A 20,525-nucleotide genomic window follows, 5' to 3' on the forward strand; every position below is an offset into this window, starting at 1 on the left:
TTGCAGGCTCAACCTCTTACACTGCCTGCAGGTGAAGTTGTAACCTGAGAATTACAACAATTTATAAACTTTTAAAATAATTAATTACATGAATTCTTTTATTTTCAGTTTAAATAACAGTTTGTGCTCAAACCGACGAGCTGTCTTGTTCAAGAGCAGTTTTTGTTGCCCTCTTTTTAGGTGAAAAAAGGTTAATAGGATGAGGACAGTAATGAGGATTTCTCGTTAATGCAAAAGAAATCAGACAAAATAGCTTCAACATTAAATGAAATGCATCAAAAGTCATGTTAATACTAACTATATATCACATATATTATTTTAGCAATATTTTTAATATCTCTGATGCATATTGCTTTTGATAAGATACTTATTTGCAGTACTATAGTACTGTTTTACAGTTAGAATACAACCTATTTTTCTCTTTGACTTTGACTAAACCAAACAGAACACATACAGTAAACATCTACATGACTTTGATACTGTTTCAGAAAAAAAGAGACATTTGTGTACTTCAAATCACTTTATTTATGAAATTTCATTGCTTCTCTTTAAATGATATTACTAGTTGATTTTGGAGAACATGACGATCATGATTGAGCTAAGACAGAAATCACCTTTTTAAGCTCTAGCCACACATTATTTCAAGACACCCAAGGGAAAGACATTTCACATTGATTTTTTTTCTTTTTCATTCCTCGACCTCCATGCAAGTTCCCGTTCTAGTAAAAAGTACATTTGTTTACAATAGTGGTACATAAACTCAGCAACCCACAGTGGTCTACAAATTCTCTGAACTAAACCCTAATAAAGTGTATGAACAGCTACAGGAGATTCTTTTTAAAAATATTTGAATAAAACATTTTAAAAAAAAGGAGATAACGTTAGTCTAAAAAGTGATATAAATTAACTTAAAAGCCTCCTGTTGACAAGGAAGTTGTACTATTGTTCTTATAAAAGCTTCTATAGAAAATACTTGGAATGTAAAGTAAAAGTACAACAGAGGGTTTTCACTCCTCGCAGGTTTACAGGTGGCGTTAGGACTGAAACATTTCCTCTGTGATGTGCTGTACAGTGATACACTGTAGGGACAGACTGTAAGCCTGGATTCTGTTTTACGACGTTGGTCTTCACAACCCTGATGGAGCGACTGGCTGAGAGTTAAACCCTAACGTTCCCCAGTTTCCCTCATGCATACAAACTATGGATCCAGTTCCGAAGTCTTCACTTGTTCTGACTTAACACGTGCATGAGAACTCAGGGAGTCCCTCTTCTTTGTCCTGCTTTCACAGCTTTCCACGTCTTATCTTTTGGAGAGAAACTTCATCTTGTTTCCTGGAAGAAACAACAACAACAACAATAAATCAGATGTATAAAAACCGAACCTCTTTCAACAGAAAGCTGGTGGTTTTATCGTCGGTTAGGAAATCGGCCGAGCAGCTGATTGGCTGCAGATGTACAGCAAGTCTCACCGAGGCCCTTGAGGAACTTGTTTACGCCTCTTTGCTCGCTGCCAGGAAGTGAGTCCAGATACTCCTGAGCTCTTACCTCAAAGAGACCTGGACACAAAACAGAATTGTTCAGATTCAGAGATTTAAAAGAGATTCTTGACCTCTACACTTACAAACGGTTTACAGTACTGTGCAAAGTCTTGGGCCCTTTTTAATTCGTTATACTTTGCTTTAAATCAGCCAAACTTTCTTGTAATCTTCTAAAGTATTATTAATTTATACTTTTTTCTTTGGACTTTGGTTGCTTTTTCACTTGCTTTCAGTCCAGGCCACGTCTCTGACCATAGCAGCATATTATGAAATGTCTGGTTAAAGAATTCTGGCAGCAGGGATTTAACCTCAGATGCTGACGGCTCTGGACGTTGTAGGGCTTTCAACATTGGCGTGTCTTTTCACAAGGAGGACCGGGATGTTCTAACTATTGAGGTCTCACACCTCTCAGCTCTGACTGATTGTCGAACCTTGTGCCCAAGAGGAGCAGTGTGGCTTTCAGGGCGGTTCACAGTCTGAGTGTGAAGTGACTGGGATAAAAGTGAAGATTGACTGACAAATTGGAGCCTCGTCAGCAGTAATGAGGGCTTTTCCTTCAGTCTGTCGTGGTGAAGAAGGAGCTGAACCAAAGGACAAATGTCCTAATTTACTGGGCTGTCTACGTTCCAGCCCTCACCTATGGTCGGGAGGTATGGATCATGACCGAAAGACCAGAATCCCAGCTACAAGCGGCTGAAGTGAGTTTTCTCCTTAGGCTGCTCCAGATCAGCCTTAGAGACAGAGTACAGAGCTCAGAAACGCCTTAGAAAATGGTTAAGTAGTGGACAGAAAAGAGTGAAAAAGGAGCCAAAATCTAAAGAAAAACTTCAGAAAATCTGCAGGATTATTGATCAGGACTGCTTTATAAAACTTACAAAAAATCCGGCTCCTTGGAAACAAACTACAAAGAAATGAGAGATAGCTCAAGACTTTTCCATAGTCCTGTATTAGGTATATATTAACCACCATCCATATATATTTCACTTTAAATCATTTTTACATTAAACTTAAACACAGTTCAAGATTGAACATGTTTTTCAACATTCCCCAATAAATACATGAATTTGCTCAACTGCCGAGGAAAGATTCAAATATAAATTTAGCAATTCTAAAACTCAATAAAAATAAAAATAACAAGCAGACAGAATATTCTAGATGCTTGAACTATTAAAGACTGTTAACGCTGATTAAACGTCCCTACCCTTGAGGCCCTGTCTGCGCAGCTCCCTCTCCTGGATGAAGCCGGTAAACATCTGGGTCTCCATGAACACCTCCAGGAACCTCCTCAAGCTCTTGGACGTGACCGCTTTGCGAAAGGCCTCCCGCTGAAAGGACGAGGACGGGGAGGGGGAGGAGGAGGAGGAGGAGGAAGACGAGGGGCTGGGTACGGTGGGCGAGGACAAGGACTCGTCGTCCCGCTCCGCCCCTCCCATGAAGAGGGAGTAGTGGCCCACCATCTCCACAAAGAAACGCACGAAGGCCTCTGAGACCACAGTGCTGAGGGAGCTGGAGTCTGAAAGGAGGAATGGAAAAACAAGAACAGGAGGAGAGAAAATATTTACTGATATGATATTAAGTGCATTAAGTTTACTGCCAACAATTGATCAGCACCAAAAGATAAGTTTCACCAATCACAACTGCATTCGGATCCTATTTATTCCTTTAAGCTTTATTACCTATTTAACATGTTCACACCTGGCTTTCACAGCCTTAAATATTACAGTATTTCCAGATGAAACTGGTCACAAAACTTTCATTAAGTTTGCATTGTATTAAGTCGACAGTGTCCAACATCTGCCACCTATTTAAAGGACTTAAAGCCGCGTAAAAACGGTTGTTTATATTGTAGATTAGTGAGATTCTCTTGAACTAAAAGAAGAATCTATTTAGCATTTTTTTGCATTTCTCATTAAACAACAAATATTTGTGAAGATATATGAGAATTTAAACAAGAGTAGGTGGACAGAATCACCATTGGGCAGATCTCCTTTCTCACAGGCCAGTTCCCTCCTCTTTTCCAACACGTGCTCGAGCGCTGCCTGCAGCTTGTGAGGAAGAATGGAGTCTTCATCATCCAGCTGTAATAAAAACAATCAGGTGTATGGTAATTAACATTAACATGTAGGACATCTAGTAAAGTCACTAAATCCACACGTAGAGCTTTTTGTCTCCATGGTTACTACCTGACGTAGGAAGCGGTTGTTGCCGAGGTCGACCACCAGGACCTGAGCAGAGAGAGAGAGAGAGAGAGTGATGTAATTTCCCGGGGCCATTGTTCAGTGCAGGAAATGCCCCCAGTCAAGGGCACCACAGGCAGCACATCAGAAAACAAAACAACAACAACAAAGCCTTGTCTTACTTCTTCTAGGGGCAGCTCTTTGAGTCGAGGTAGAGAGCTGGAGAGGAGGCCCACTATAAACGGCGTTGGGGTGCAGACTATGTCCAACATGGACGGGGGCAGAACGGGAATGTACGTGTGCTGCCAGGTGAAGGGATACAGCAGGGCCACCACTGCGTGACAACACTGAGACAGCGTGCTGCAGAAGGACGAAAACACTCAGTAAATACAAAATTAAAAAATAAAAAACTAACTGGAAAATTACGATGCTGTGGAAATTTTTGATATCTTTTAATGAAAATGTACAATGAACCTTTGTTAATAATACATTACTGCTATTGCCAAACACTATAACAATGAACAGGAGTTGTTTAACAATAATTTTCTGGATTTAAAGGGAGAGTTCAAATGTTTTGAAAGGGACAGGATCTGATTGTGTGCAGCTTTTCACTAATTTGCAGACTCTAAAAGAATTACTAGTTTTTAAGGCCAAGTAAATAATCATAAATTATGTTTTAACCTATAATTTGATGATGCACTGTAACACTTAAACATGCAAATGTACATATAGAATAAGTACACCTATTATTACATGCTGTAAAATATGTAACATTAATAGCACTATTGTTGCTCAAGAATGAAAAAAAGGCATTTTTCTTTACAATTTGTCCTAATTTGTTTCCTTTTTATTGAATTTTACCTGTTGCACTCCTATTGAGAACTCGTACTTCAAGGTGGTAATAACAACTCAGAAGAAAAAGTAGCCCTCTAAGGTGTACAGCACAAAAACTGTTATTTATTATTTATTTATTTACTGCTATTATATGCAGAAGTTTCAAAAAAATATTCCAAATTCAGAGGATAATCTTTAAAATGTGACTCCTTTGAATTCAAAAATCTACTCTAGTTTCTCCACATGAAGGTGCAAACCTTCCTGAAAACCTTTTCCGGTCGCACTTTTGTATTATGATTCACAAAATATACTTAATTACATAGGGATTAATGAGGAATGAATCAGGGACTTAGAACTCATGAATCACCGCCTAATCATAAGGGTTTTTTTTGTAAAACTGACATTTTGTTAAAAAGCAAATGATTGGGTAATAGTCGTCCAATTTGTGTCTTTTAAACTGATCATTCAGTTCAGTCCCTGTTTCATTGCCCATTAGTTTTTATGTAACAAAGCTATTTTATGACTTTGTTGTAAAATGTCCCTGCTTCTCTAAGAATTTAGTCAAGTAAAACCCATGGTGAGAAGTTGATTTGTGGCCTCAGTGTGTCACTCTGAGAGGAAGTGTGATGCAAAGTCAAAAACGTTCAAACTTTACAGCAGCAGCTGACTCACTCACTCACTCACTCACTCTGCTGACTTCATCACTCTCACATGTGCTTCTGCTCACACTGAAAGACTGCTAAAGACAAAGAAATGCCTCTGGTGCCACGTGTCCGTGAAATTACAAGGTTGTAAATCATTAAAATACATACAAACCTGTTACTTGTACAGCTTTAAATTTCAAGTGTTTCGTAAAGTAAATCAGGTTGTTTCTGCTGATTGTGCAGCAGGAAAACATCACTTCTCTTTGACCAAGTGTCGGTGACGTGACATGACTGTGCACGTTAAAGCAGTCTGTCAGGCAGCCATGACAGTTTTCCACAAAGGAACAGATCGTTTCCAAAGCAACTCTATAACACAACAGCATTCCTTCCTCTCACACTCAGTAATTCAGTCTGTATAATCAATTGGCTGCCAAAGAACTGCTGCTCTTCACAATGACTCATCTTTTGGTTAATAAAAAAAATCCTTTTCTATGACCAACCAACCTGAGTTTGTCTGCAGTAAATATGACCCGGCGCTCCAGAAGCAGAGAGGCAAAAACTCGGAGCAGCAGCCGGAGGTTTAACGAAGAGAAGAGGCATTCGAAGTCCACGTGTTCCAGACGGGAATCTGACGGCCGACACAGCTCTATCACCTGTTAGCAAAAGAGTTGACACAATGTTGGGCACTTTTTATGTCAGGAATGTGATTATCTGCACACACAATGGTCACTGAAAAGTCCCATCGTCGCCTCACCTCTGTGCCAGACCCAGGTAGGAAGTTTTTGACAGTGATCGTCCTTCCTGGGGCAGGAAAGGGAGCCTCCATGATGCCTCTCATGAAAGGCTGCACGAGAGCTGGAGAAATGGCCCTCCTCTTCTCCACTTCATCCAGGATCTGCAAAAGGCCGAAGGGAAACACTGTAAACCGAAGCCAAGCAGTCTCTGATGTATAAAGCGTTCGCGCTTTGCCGCAAGTGTGGCATTTTCTCCATTTGATCGTCTTTTGGATGATTTGAAAGAGCCATGTGTGTTATCCTACAGCACGGCAGCAGGCTGACTCTTAAGCTTTTCCATAATGAGTGAATTAGCCATGCTGCTTTAATTAGCTAGAGGGGAGAAAGAGAAAACGTGGAGGGAGTTTAGTTTCTTGGCGAGCTGGATGAATGAAAAATGTCACGGCAAAGAAAGCATGGGAGAGAAGACTACTACTGGCACATTTTGTACGATAAAAAGTATTGAAATTGACATCTAAATGTCCACTTGGTAATGAGAGTTGTTAATTTGGATGCAGATCAGATTTTGTGTTTCCAGGCCTGGTTTGGGTCCAGCAGTTTTTGTTTGTGTCTGGGTCTGATTCTCAGAGTTTAATTCTGTCTGAACTATGAAGAGCTAACAAGGCCAAGACCATCGTGGATGTACGCCATCTAAAAACAACTCCAATCTCAATAACAAAGTCTGGTATCCCTTGAAGGAATGGATATTTCTTGCCACCTTTCGTGCAAGAGTTTTAAATGAGGAAAATCTTATACTGAGCAACACAATATGAGACATAAAATCCAAACTGTTTCCGTTAAACCTTCAGAATAACATTATGCACAATCTCGTGCAATATAGTAACATCTACTGTGATTTAGCGTAATGTGTTAGTGCCTGGTGTATGTGTTATGAATGACTGGCAGCTACTACCACATCAAATTTAACTCAATAGCTGCAAATTTGATCGAGTTACAGCCATTTTGCGAAAAACATTATCCTTCCACCTTCTCCTTCATGCCATTATAAATGTTATTACTGGTTTATGCACGTGCTATTTTATTGCTGGCAACGTTTACATCACGTGGTTATTCTGGCAGAAATAGTTTGATATCTACTGCTGGAACTGACCCAGGCTGCTACAGATGTGCCATGGCTAGCTGCCACTATTTGCTCCTACAAGTAACCACAAAATTTCACGTAACCATGTGATGTGAAACTGACAGCGATGAAAATGTTTATAAAATAGCGTTCGAATGAAGCACTAAGAAATCTTTGAGATTGGGGTTGGCAGGCAGGAGCAGTCCACTCTGGTCACGGTCCCGCTCCGATTAGCCGTTAGCTCATCAATCCACTCCCAATTAAACTCAATTTCTCCAAACTGAGATCGTTCAAAGAGCTATCTACAGCATGAAAAATATAACTTGTTCATAACTTTTTACACAGAACCACATTTCACAACTTCGGAACTATCACTTTAAAAGGGGAATAATCTAATGTCCGTTTTAAAACTCCACTGAACATCATCCCAGATGTAGTTCTTTTGAACAGAATGAAGTAGGAACAACCAACCAAAGTAAAGAGTTATTATAAAAACATCAGTGATGTGTACGTCTCAAAATTCAGTGCACAAATCGATTAAACATTTGGGCGGATCACACAGAATAAACACATTCAGGTACTCCTGTATGTCCACTTTATGACAAATCTAATCCTATTAACGGCGCATGGTGAACAGTTATAAACACAGTTTAACGTGCACATAAATCTATGGGTTATTACAGGGAACCTTTTCCACTACAGCGACTGCGCCAGCTGCATCTAATATGTGTTGCTGCACTGGAGCCAGAACTAGGAGGCTTTGCGGGAAAGTGGGCGGGGCAGGTCATGGGTGTGGTTCGGTGGGCTCCAAGGGTGGTGTGTTTTTTTTTTTGTTTGTTTTGTTTTTTTATTGGAGGGAAGCTCGTGCCAGATGTGAGATTTTGTGTGATGTGCAAATCAAAGCAACTGGATGCAAGTAATTGAGGTATTTATAGTTTGTGCAGTTTCTGCCTTGGCGTAAGTCACTACGCCTACCTTGGAGAAGAGGTCGAAGCAACCCAGGCGGCTGACGATGCAGTAGACCTCAGGGAGCCTCCGGCCTTTACCGCTGGGCTGCCAGAAAGGAGAGGACAGACAGCTTTAGCGCACTTAATCTGGAGCAAATCAAAGCTTATTTTTTTCCAGTTCTATGAGCAGTTAAAGAAAACTATAATAATTTTCCTACTTTGGCAGAAGAGCAAAGCATGCTGGACAGGCAATGCGACAATGGAGAATTTAAAATAAAACTTTAACCCAGTAAAACCGAATTATATAAAGCTGATAACCAGGTCAGAGGCCATTTTTACCAGCAAGCGACGACAGTAGCCAAACCTTCTGCTTCCATCTTCACCAGTTAGTACAAAAGAGAACGTCTCACTGGGGATGTAGGGAAAAGAGCAAAAAATATGAATTAGGCAATGCAGAAACTTCCTAAAACTAATAAATTCACAAAGAATGAGGCTAAGTTTTCACAACCATACCCTGTCTTTAAACGTGACAGGAAAGACCCATAGGAAAGATTTATAATGAAGTGTCAACAGAGAACCTCCTAAGGTTTCTACTGATTAATAGATGACCTTGACTCAGGACAAGTGTCAGTAATTGTGGTGCAGATGCATGTTTAGGGGCCTTTCACCCATCAAACATTGTCATTTAGGTAATTTTTAGCCATCAGCACTAAGGAAGATATCATTATTTCCGTGAAGAAAAGAGATGCTGACTGAAGTGTTAAACTGTGAACAAAAAGAGGTGATTTAATAATACAGTCCAGATGTTTGGTGTTTTAATATTGTGTCTTCGTAGTTAAAGATAAGGAGATTGTTTAGTCATCTTTTAGGGGCTTTCGGGTTTTTCTCTGCCAGGTGTTTTTGTTAGCCACAAAAACAGCTGAGCCGTTACCACTTGACTGCGATATTCCAGCGTCTCTGTTTTGTGTCACTTCACGTAGCACCAGTGTGGCGCAGCAGCACTCAGACTGACCTGGGGAAGTTGTCGACAGGCGCCCAGTCTTTGGCGTCGGGGAAACAGAACTGAGGGATGACCTTCAGCTGGTCCTCAGTCTCCCGCATGAACTTAAAGCTCCTCTCGAGCTGAATGACATATAAAGGACAGACAACTGTAACATCCCATGCGGTAGAAAAAAGTTGACAATAAAACTTTAAAATAAAACTGCCATAAGGCTATACAGTATGAGGCTCACGTGAAACACAAAAAAGGGGCACGTGAAGAAATAAATAATGACGTAAAAAAATAATTTTATGACTATCATTTATTCTGAATTTTAGATCTGTATCAACCCTTTTGAACAACTACTTGTGACAAATATAAAACTGACACGTCACTATTTAAATTAACACACTGAGCTGTCCCAAAAAGTCTAAATAAACTAAATGTTTTGCATGCTTTTCTAATGATTAAACTTAAGATCCTTTTTATAGCCTGTGTGTCTAAAGGGTGACAGTGTTTTTGCTTGTGTCTGTGTGTGCCTGTGTGTACATGTGTTTCTCTGTCAAAACATCTCATGAACCACTGGACAGAGTTTAAGGAAACCATCGGAAAGCAATCATTACAGGTACATCCACAGCTGGTTAAGTTTTGGAGTCAACCCGATTGAAGAAGGCCACCACAGCTAGTTGACCTTAGTTGACCTTACCAACTCAAAAATGGCTCTAACTCAGTCATATTTACAAATATTGATATAAAGTTTGATATGGTAGTAAATGGGTATCATCTTCATATATTTTGAGCTCTAACAGATCTCGTGAGATCTCACAATTTTGCATAAGACTGAGCCAAATGTCATTTAGAAGGTTTAACCAAAACAGCTTTAACTCTGTCCCTTCTCATCATAAGATGATCTTAGTTTAACACTCTGGCATGAAAGGAATGTAAGGCCTTTAATTGTTTTTTTTTTATTATTTCCTGAAAAACAGACAAAACATACAAAATGCCGAGTGTCTCATTTAGCTGCAGTAACATCTTTAGTCTTTTTTTTTTTTACCTTTAAAGGAAACTGCTGAGTGACTTCCGGCAGGTATGGAACTCCAGCCTTGGTCTTATGCAACGCAACAACTATAAAGTACTCAAAGAGCTTTCTTTCCTGTAATTCCATCAAATCCCTCTCCAAGGTCCGATACCGCCCCGCCTGCCTCAGCATGGACTGGACCGATACCAGCCGCTGGCTGTGAGCTGAGGTGCAAGAAACGGACATTTCATGCAAGTTCAGGAATTCAATCTCATGCGCACACATATATTCTATAGGCACATTCACATAAAGCAGTGGGAGACTGCAACAGAAAGCAAAACAATCTGCAGTTCCATAGGTACTAAATAATTTAAAAGAAACTTTTAAATACATTATCTTTTTGCACACACACTACGATTGTGTTCACTTTAATACTTGTACTACAAAACGTGGACAACCTATCTAAAAGGTATGCACATTTCTGGGCGGGTTCTCACCTTTTAGTTTTTCCTCTGTGTCACTTTCGGACTCACTGTTCTCATCTGTCACAAATAATAAGAAAATATAAATAGAATAAAAAGGAAAGAAGAATGAGACAAGACTGTAAATACAAATCATGTGAAACTCTTTTGGATTTTTGCCTCATTAGCATCATTCCGACCACGGACAGTACATTAAAAAATCCACCTGTCCTCTCTAAAACACAGACCAGTCTCACTTAACCCAGGTTATTTTTTTTTTTTTTAATACAAATTAAATAACGTGTTTTAGACATCTTTGTAACATAAGCCAACAAAAAAATTTATGAACACAGATGAGTTTTTAAACTGAACACTGAGCCGTTTATGATGACATTTCACAAACTAAGAGGTGAGCGAATCGTTTGTTGCAGAGAAGCTGAAGGCTCACCTCTCCCTGAGCTGGACTCCGCAGACTGAGAAACCTTCTTCATGTGTTTCTTTCCTCTGCGGGCCTCAAAGATGCCATTGATTTTCAGCACCATCTGTAATTATTAAAAGAAACTTCCGTCTTTAACACCCTGAACTATGTGAAGAATTCTGTGAGAATTCTCTATTCTCTTCACTTCAATACATCCTTTAACTGTTCCAGAGCAACAGGCTTCGTACCTTGGGGATTTTCCTCCGTCTGCGATTGTAAGGGTCCCCAGAGAGACAGGGGGTGTCATCGGGGCTGCTGGGTGTCGAGGGGGGGCTGATACGGGAGGGGGAGGAGATGCCAGCGTCTCGGTTAGTCTTGCGCAGTTCTGGGGCTTTAAAGCTCCGGCGCTCTGAGTTTTGCCTGAAGAAGCCGGACTTGGGTACTAGCTGGTGGGTGGACAGACACGTCACAAGATGGTCATTGCTGCAGTACTTGTTCTGGTATAAATGCAGAATAACAGGAATGCACTGGTGATCTGGTACCTTGTCGGGGACAGGCGACGAGGAGGCAGGTGAAACGCATTTGCTTCCCAAACAACTTTGCTCCAACTCAATATCTTCATAAGGGTTGTCCTTGGACGGTGGATCTTCAGAACACAAGTCAAGTATTTAATTTTAGCTGGACTGCACAATAGTTTTAAATAGTTCAAAATTTCTGTTGAAATTTTGATATTTTTTAAAAATAATTTAAGCTTAGAAAAATTTCCCACATCTTGATGTATGAACTATATAAGAAGTGTAAAGAAAATCTAGCTAGAAAAAAAATGTTAGAGCTGCTGTCAGTGGCTCGTTAGGGTCACCATGATAACCACACATCTGTGACTCTCCCTCCCTGACAGCAAATTTAGGAGAGACAGGCAGAAATAAACAGAAAAGTTAGCATTCAGTCTCACATAAACAGTTGCTGTGTAAAAACTGTAAGTCGACTCTTCAGATTTCTTGAACTGCGAGTAGCAGAAGACTAATGGCCACACACATGATTTTTATGTATCTACAGTGTTTTATGAAGGAGATATGACAAGTTAAATAGACTCTTCATTTACAGTACCGAAGAGAATATTTTGAGCTAAACTATAGCCAAAATCTGTGGAAGCATGGGTGTGCACTTTTTACAAATTGAGGGTACTTCTGAGAAAAGTGAGTCCTGTAGCAGTGAGTGACACACTGGGTGAAAAAAGAGTGGGAAGAGTTTATAAAAGATCTAACAGTTTCAGACAGTCTAAAAGTCAGAATGTGACATCATTTTGTGGAGAAAGCCAAAAACTCCTAAAACTTAAACTGCGACTTTGTAAAAAACATAGAAGTTATTAAAATACTACCTCCACCATGTAAAGTCCAACTTTCTTTGACCAGTTTAAACTTTAAAAAATGTTTCTACTGTAAACAACGCCTGACTTATAGAGGTCCAAAAATGGCTGGTTTTCTTCACCTGTTTAGTCAAAATTTCATTGCTGTCTATAAAGAAATTTCTTGTTATTGTCATAATTTTTTTTTGTCTACGTCATACAATGTACTGTTCCTAAAAGTCATACCACACTACTCCTAACCAAGCACAAATTTATACAAGTTTACTCATATTTTACTGCGATAAGATGTTTGCAAAGTGAAAACTAGGTGTAGCTTCAAGCCCTGCATATAGAAAGTGAACTAGTCCTAAAGTGTCTTTTCTCTCCTCTGCTCTATCAATCCATCCTCCAGATGTGACCTGTAAACGCAGGCAAACAGAGACGCTCAGTCCAGGGATGAGTGCTCTGTTTTCCACATTTGCCGGCTGATACAAACGGCACGCTAATCTCCGCAGTGAGTTTGTGTGCGCTGTGAGCATGCCTTCCTCTTAGTCTGAAAACAATGACAGGTAAGTGGAGTGTCATTTCACATTTATGAGTGTTTTAAAGGTCGATGTAGCATCACAGTCTTTCATTGTTGTTTAAACTTTCCAGATCCGTGCCTGCTGGAGCTGATTTAAAACATAGCTGAGTTCCCGTACCCCTGGGATCCTGGTGAGTCTCTGGTGGACAATGTTTGTGCATTTTAACAAACAATACCACTTTATAAAAGAACAAAGCAGATCTAAAATAAGCTGTGGCATTTCTTAAATATGGTTTATCGACTGTTGCCAACTAGTAACTCTCATCCGACGCCTGTTATTAGAATGAAAACAAAGATATACTGAAGCGACAGCCAGTAATGTAACAAGCCAACCTCAGCTACAGCACAACCTCTCACAAGGCCACTATTGTGCGTTATGAAATTGGAAGGGCTCTAGGTGGGGTTGGCACAACACTGCAGACAATAAGGAAGGCCCCTAATTCAGGTTTGTACATGTGGTTTTTAATAAAGGAGAACCAAAGTGGCCCTAAATTAAAACCGAAGCATAAACAAGCGCAGAGGCCGTTCCCATCAGTTCTGCTGCTGAGCTCACACTGAGTAGGTTTACATGCACAGCGTGACTCACATAATCACTAAAGGTTGGACTCTAAATAAGATGCAGGAGTGTAAACAGCATTTTCAGATCACCCTAATCAGAATAAGGTCGCATAATTATATAAAGTCGTGTAAAAAAAAAATGCAAACCCCAGCCACATTATGAAGGTAGGTGGACACCTCCATCACCTTCATTAAAGTAATGATTATAACCTGCCTTATTTCTTGCTGTATTTTCGAAGACAGACTGACGCTTCACGAGGCTCGCTTTTATCTAGCAGCGACTCTGATAACAGCCGAGTCACTGAAGAACTAGACGGTTACAAATAAAAAGGGACAAATTCCTTGGACACTAAAGAAATCTGAATATTGCTCTGTGCAGAGGTGTTGTTAGGTCGTTGAAACACTGGAGGTTTAGAAATGCTTGAGCTTTCATATGACTGTTGCAACCTTTTTAGGTAATTAAAGAATAAATTTATCATAAGATGTGCTGTACTGGCTACTTGTCTGAGGTGACTTGTCCAATAAAAAACAACACGAGTCCACTCAAAGTTATCATTGCACTTTGTTGTCACGTTTAATGTTAGTAGATGGAGTGATGTAGGGCTGTGTAATATCTGCCTACTGTAACATGTAACAGTGAATATGTATAAAATGCTTTTGATGTAAGCACCATTTGCCAGATTAGAGGAAAAGTTGCATGGGAGCTAACATGAGGAACTTAAGGTTCAGTCGGCTGAATGAGAAAAAAGACAAAACATAACCCTTCAGTGTTGTTTCCTTTTCTCACTTTTAAAAATCTGCTTACCTACGAGGCTAATATGGTAACACAATAAAGTCAGATGTCAGTGAAGAAACGCTTCAGACAGAACTCTGTAAAGGATTTTGCGAGGCTCGAAGAACAGAAAAAAAGAGTGTGACACAAATGATCTACCTATTATGTCCTCGTAGACGTTCTCTTCTGATAAAGTGCATGTTAAGCCCAGTCTGGACTGAGCATACCAGTCCACCCGGCAGCTCTCGGCAGACGACTGGAGCAGATCCTCAAACTCGTAGGACTTCCTGGTAAACGAAGAAGGAAAGAGGAAACACTGAAGAGTTGCACTGCACCCCCCAAATAAAAGAGCAGAGCAAGTAAAAAAGAAAAGAAAAATAATCATTTGGACAGTGGTTTTAAGGTGCTGACTAGAAGCTTTTAAAAAACGTAAGCAGAATCAAAACAACCCAACTGTGTTTCACCATAGATTACAGCAATAATTCAAACCTTTTAAAGTGGGGTTTTATGGAAAAGTGAGAAACAAATAATATCTTACCTGTTGCAGATAGCTTTATGAATGACCTCAGATTAAGGAAATAGAGTTCAAGTCCTACTGAATTGATGAGTTAAAGGCTACTCTGAGCAGGATCAAGATAAAGGTGGACTGCTGCTGTCTTAAAACAATTACAATTCTAAAAAAAAAAATATTGCAGTTCATGCAAATGCTATCTTATTAATCTTTACGTCTCTGTCAATTTAGAATTACACGGCTACTTACATAGAATTATGTACTTATTTGGAAGTGCAAGCTAGCTGTAACACTTTCAGGGGTACTTCCAACAGAAAGTATTTCTGCAGGAAAAATAATGTAATGTAAAACTGACAGCAGTGTAAAGGTTTATAAAGCAGAGTTTCAATAAACCACTATAAAACATTTGAGATTCAAACTGTTTTAAGACTTCAACAATCCACTTTGGTCTTGATCTCTTTAGAACTAGCCATTAGCACAGAGGTAAATTATTCCATAACACAATAATAATTAAGATCTGCTCAAACTTGATAAAACTTTAAGGTGTTCTGAAAGACCCACCTCTACTCACTGGCACTTGATTCAAGAAGAGCTTGACAACTTGATTGGTTTTTTGTCCTTTTATGGTGTCCATAGCTGGGCACAACACCATCCATAGCTACATATATTCTAAAATGACAATGTCTACAACTCTGCCAAGTTTCTACCAGTACAGATTTGAGGTTGCTACATGTTGTTTAATGGGGATGTGGATCACGTATTAACCTAATTAAATGCCAAAGTCTACAATCTGTGCTAGTACTGTTTGTTTAGTACAACTAAACAATAAATAAAATAACACAATTAAAATCATGCAATTGACTTCCCATTTCACACGCAACATGTATATGTATAATAATGGCAACTATTGTACACAAAGTTCCTGCAATATAAAATATATTGCCCAAAAAACTGCATGAATCATGACAGTTTTAGTAAAAAACAACTGAGCATGACAAACTTTGCACAACCTCCTAATATTGCAAAGCTGCTGCACAGAAGTAAATAAGGTTACAGAACGACAATCAGCCATTTTCATTAATAGAAAGCAATAGGTCTGCATCTAAAATTACATCCTGCAGACACTCAAAGGGCAGACAGCCTGACTAAACAAAGGGCTCGACACAGAACACTTGAGCAGAGTGAGGCCTCCACATATGGTATGGAATGTAACAGATTCAAGCCAAGCTCCAAAACAAGAGTTCAGGCCCAGTGGAGAGAGCAAACAATAGATGTGATCCAATCCTGCAACGTTCACATTTTTTTTCGGTTTCCCTACAGAGCTCTCTTTACTTGATTGTAACCAGATGAATTCAATTCATATTTGAAAAGCCCAACACTGTTCTTGGCCGATTCCGATTCTGGATTGGATTCTGTAAATTTGCCTTCAGAAAAGCTTGCAAATGCTTTGCACAATAATTTTCCTTGTCAAGGCTGAAATTTTGGAGAAGGCAAGAAGTCTCCATGGCATGACTTGCACGAGAAATCATGTTATTCTCTCCTTCCAGTAAAGTGTTATAAGGAGTAATGAATTGATGTGTAGGTTTTGTCAGATCCAAGCACTGAGCTCATGTTGTAAGACATTTAAAAACAGAATGGTGGTTGATGGTGCTTTTAATTTGTGTCAGATGTGGAAGGTGTGCACCTCAGAGGTGGATAGGTGGTGATAGGAACCACTTAGAAGACATCAATAGCTGGCCTTAATTTTAAAAATGGCTTTAAACACGATAACTTTATAATTTTGTTCGTTATCATTATCTGCTCAGTATTCACTGTCCTTTCTTTGCAGAGGCCTACCTGTTGTTGCTGTCCCGTGGTTTGTCAGCCCAGGGTCTTCTGCAAACTCCAGGGGGCGGGCACGAGGGTAAAGGAGGCGGGGGAATAGAAGGTAAAGGAGGCAGGTTCCTCGTTGCTTTTCCAGAGAAAGGCCCTGATGTTGTTCCCGTAGGTGGTGTGGGGTGCTGAAACGTTCTTTGAGGTTTGGGTAGAGGGTTTATAAACGGAGCACCGGGCTCACAGTAAACGTTCTCTGAATCCCCCTGCCTTTTCCTCTGAAACCCGCCAGGTCGAGCCTTGTCAAAAGTCCCAAAAATGGGTTCACTGGTCTTCTTCTCTGTTTCCTCCAGCTCCTCTTTTGAAGGGGGACTGAAGTAATTCCCTGGAAATGCCAGCGAGGGTCTGCCAGGTACTTCCTTTGTTGCCTTTTCTAGTTTTTTAACATGAGTCAGAACAGTTTTCTTGTCCTGGGGTTCTGTTGGTTTGGAAGCACAACACCTCCTCTCAGGCATTCCCTCCTTGTCTTTGCCTGTTGGGCTCAAATCCACCAGTTTTCCAACATTTTCTTTCCCTGAGTCTTGTCTGTCCCAGCTGACAAACCTCTTGCTGTCCGTTCTTTGGACATCAGAAACTTTGGATTCCTTTTTCCTCACAGTCTCAACCTCCTTCTGTGTTGCACTCGGTGGACTTGTTCCTGTTAAAGTCACAGGCTCCTTTTTGCCCTCCCACTGTGAAATCTTATCACGGATGCTGGCAGCTTTGGCTCCCGCAGAGCTCTTGCTGTGGCTCAGCCCATTCTCCATGTTGGGGGGTCGCTGGTCACTGATGGACGGGGTTCTCCTGTGAGCCAGCATGTTGTCCAGAGGACCCGGGCTGTCCCTTAGGCTGACCAGGGGGGGGGGAGGATGCTTGGTGGTCTCAGCAGCACCCCTTTTGTCTCTGTACCCCGGGGACCCACACACCTCTAAAGGCTGGGGCACCACAGGCGATGGAGCCTCCCCAACTTTCAAGCCACAGCACTGGAATCTTGAAAAGAAACAGAAACATGAACGAAAACAGAAGTATGTATGATTAAATGATTATTAACTCTAATAATTTAGAGTATGAGTACACAGTAGGAGTGCATACAATTACACACACACACACACACACACACACACACACACATATATATATATATATATATATATATATATATATATATATATTTGTTTAAAATGACTCAGTGAAAGAGCTAAAACATTTCCTTTGCCTCTGTTTCAGCTGTGAGCAATTTGTGGAGCATTACTGGGTCATGACTGTTTGAACTCATGGCTTGAGGGTCAAAGTTTACGAGTTACACACAAAGCGTTTTACGGAGAGGAGATGGAGTGCACACACAAAAAGGGAGCGGCTGAACTGTAGACGTGCATCTTTCCTTTTCTTGCTCTGACCCACTAAACTTTGTTTTGGCTCAGGGCCTATCAAAAGCTCTCCTTCAACAAATGAAGGAAACTTGGCCCTTCTGGTTGATTTTCTGATGACATCGCTGAATGGGAAAACTCACAGCCATGTTATCGAGACAAAATCAGAGGAGGTGATTAAAGATTTGAGTTTCCTGCAAGACCCTTATAATGAAACTTGATGTAACATGACCAAAAAGGAAATTCAATAATGTCTTCCAATTAGCTTAATCTTTTTTATAACGTGGCCCCATCATTGTCCTTTTCTTTCTTTTTTTAATCTTTTTTTGGGCAGCACAACATTGTTTATTAAGTCCAATTAAGCCTAATTTCATTATCTTCTGAGGTACCTACCCGTTGACTGATTGGTAAATACAGTTGTCAGTGTTTGTACAAAGCAGCAGGGCCCTCCCACCGGTCATGGTGCTAGCAGCTGGCATCCTGCAGAAACAGAACCAGTCAGTTAGTATAATAGATTTATATGATGGAAAAGCTCGTTGAAAGGTATGTAAATGTAGGACATTTGCGTAGTAGAAAACACAGCTTGAACAGGAAACCAGCTTGCAAAGAAACACATTTGATTCAAACACCAACATGACATAAAACAGAAGTTAAACAAAAGTAGCCAAAGAGGATTTATTATATTTATTTTGTTTTTGCAGTTATAACTTTTTTCCTAATACTTCTCATTTCATTGATTAAAACCATTTCTTTAATTGTTCCTGCACCTTCTGAACATACCACAAAAAGCAAGGCAACTTGTGTTTGATTGATGATTTCTTTGCAGTTACAGTCCTTCTTGGCATTAAATATTACACGACTCTTGTTTTGTGTTTCTGTTAGCTCAAGTGCTTACAATCAGGTGCCAATCAGGTTGTACCTGACTGTACAAAGTTTAATTTTACATTGACTTATATCCAAGACAAATATTGGTTCAGTGTGAGAGTGAAAGGACATGCTTTACCAGTTTGAAACTATTACTTGGCTCATTTGTCAGGATTAGAGAGAGGAGTCCAAATGCACTTGGAGCGTAAAAAGACGGCCCAGATAAAATCATATTAGAGTCACTGGTGCACAATGTGCATGATTTGGCCTAAAAACACTAAAAGAGGGCAGACATAGAACAAAAGGCTTTGTCCTTCTCCTAGTAATAATGTAATAAACAAAAGAGAAACAGTTAGGTCACTGAATACTGGAATATTCATACATTTTTTACCAAAGAAAAGCTCACATAAAATTACAATTATGGTCCCTGCTGCATTTTTAGACATAAAATTTTATTTAATATAAGACTAGCATTCCCCTAAAGCGGAGGTGGGCAATTCTGGTCCTGGAGGGCCGCTATCCTGCATGTGTTACTTGTTTCTCTTTTCCAACACACCTAATTGGAATCAATGGGCGATTAACAGGCTTCTGCAGAACATGGAGAGGTAATTTAACCACTGAATTAGGTGTGTTGGAGCAGAGAAACAAGGAAAACATGCAGGATAGTGGCCATTGAGGACCAGGATTGCCCACCCCTGCCCTGAAGGAAAGACTACTGTCTGCCACCTTACATGCTAATGTTTTCAACTAAGAACTTATGTTATCTGTTGGCACTCAGAGTATGTGTTGGGGATGATATTCATCTATTAACAAACCTGCTTTCCACTCAGTATCTGTAAAATCAACTGAGTCAAAGTCATTTTTGTGTTTGCTAAGGTGTAAAGAGATTTTACTGACAAATAGACAAATAAACACACATATAGGGGGTTAAAACACACTTTCACATCCTTAGAGTTCACGTGCCATTTTAGCAAATGGATTTTTTGTGTGACTTTTTCCAGATGTGCTGAGATACTTTGCAGGGTATTTGCAGGCCGTTGAACATTTCCTGAGCGCTGCCTTGCCCAACTCTTCTTCAACCCCTCATTCTATAAACCCTCAGCAGCTATCTGCTGATGCTGCTCTGACGACTTAGAAAATGTGGCTCCAATTCCACAAATTGTTGTCGGAAGGCAGAAAAGTTGGGGGGGGGGAAAAAGGCACAGATTTAGTCGATTACGTAAAAACTTGAACTCGGTCTCTACTATTCCTCGAGCAAATACCAGTCGGACTTTCATCTCATGTTTGGGTTGGATTTTGGTTGTATATTTTATTGTCCCCCACAATCACATAAATGGCTTTTGAGGTAAAGCTGTCATCTCGTCTAATATTAAAAGAGTACAGTGCATCATATTTTAGTTTTCAGTTTTGCTCAACTTAAAATTTTTTCATTCTTTGGTTTTTGACGCACCCCCCAAATTGTTCAAGACCTCCTAAAATGAAAAAAAAAAACTGGATTAGGAGGAGGAAGAGGAGGAGGAGGAGGAGGGTTTGCGTCAACCATTCACTGGCCTGTGGGCCAAAATTATTTTCAGCTGTGAGCCAAGAGGGGGTCGCATGTTTGAGGAGAAACATCAACCAGTTTCGTTTTTTCCATCTTCCCCCACTGATTATTTTTCTCTTTACGAAAACTACCAAAGGAATGAAGAACATAAACCCTGCATGGAAAGGGGAAGAGGGGGAGAGGAAAAGTGGGAGAACAAATAATGTATCGAGTCTTCAACTTTAACCATAATAGAAACTTTTAAAAGTTTTTTTCTTCTTC

At 40.0% G+C, this 20,525-nt stretch overlaps 1 protein-coding gene across 1 annotated transcript in view; it reads right to left on the minus strand.

The window, feature by feature from the left end:
* Positions 1-505: 505 nt before the first annotated feature.
* The window catches only part of si:dkey-82f1.1 (DENN domain-containing protein 2A), a 37,137-nt gene continuing 17,117 nt past the window's right edge, over positions 506-20,525 (minus strand). The window contains exons 2-20 of the mRNA XM_017434253.3: positions 18,251-18,337; positions 16,476-17,480; positions 14,288-14,415; positions 11,413-11,516; positions 11,119-11,316; positions 10,901-10,994; positions 10,489-10,533; positions 10,028-10,215; positions 9,007-9,116; positions 8,334-8,403; positions 8,023-8,100; positions 5,948-6,088; positions 5,698-5,846; positions 3,898-4,075; positions 3,722-3,763; positions 3,511-3,616; positions 2,740-3,051; positions 1,470-1,556; positions 506-1,332 (exon numbers count right to left, since the gene is read on the minus strand). Coding sequence (XP_017289742.1) covers positions 1,301-1,332; positions 1,470-1,556; positions 2,740-3,051; positions 3,511-3,616; positions 3,722-3,763; positions 3,898-4,075; positions 5,698-5,846; positions 5,948-6,088; positions 8,023-8,100; positions 8,334-8,403; positions 9,007-9,116; positions 10,028-10,215; positions 10,489-10,533; positions 10,901-10,994; positions 11,119-11,316; positions 11,413-11,516; positions 14,288-14,415; positions 16,476-17,480; positions 18,251-18,336 — 3,153 coding nt within the window. The 5' untranslated portion in view covers position 18,337 and the 3' untranslated portion in view covers positions 506-1,300. The remainder of the gene's footprint in view (positions 1,333-1,469; positions 1,557-2,739; positions 3,052-3,510; positions 3,617-3,721; positions 3,764-3,897; positions 4,076-5,697; positions 5,847-5,947; positions 6,089-8,022; positions 8,101-8,333; positions 8,404-9,006; positions 9,117-10,027; positions 10,216-10,488; positions 10,534-10,900; positions 10,995-11,118; positions 11,317-11,412; positions 11,517-14,287; positions 14,416-16,475; positions 17,481-18,250; positions 18,338-20,525) is intronic.

This window comes from Kryptolebias marmoratus, linkage group LG11, assembly GCF_001649575.2.
Source record: "Kryptolebias marmoratus isolate JLee-2015 linkage group LG11, ASM164957v2, whole genome shotgun sequence".
Lineage (NCBI taxonomy): Eukaryota > Metazoa > Chordata > Actinopteri > Cyprinodontiformes > Rivulidae > Kryptolebias > Kryptolebias marmoratus.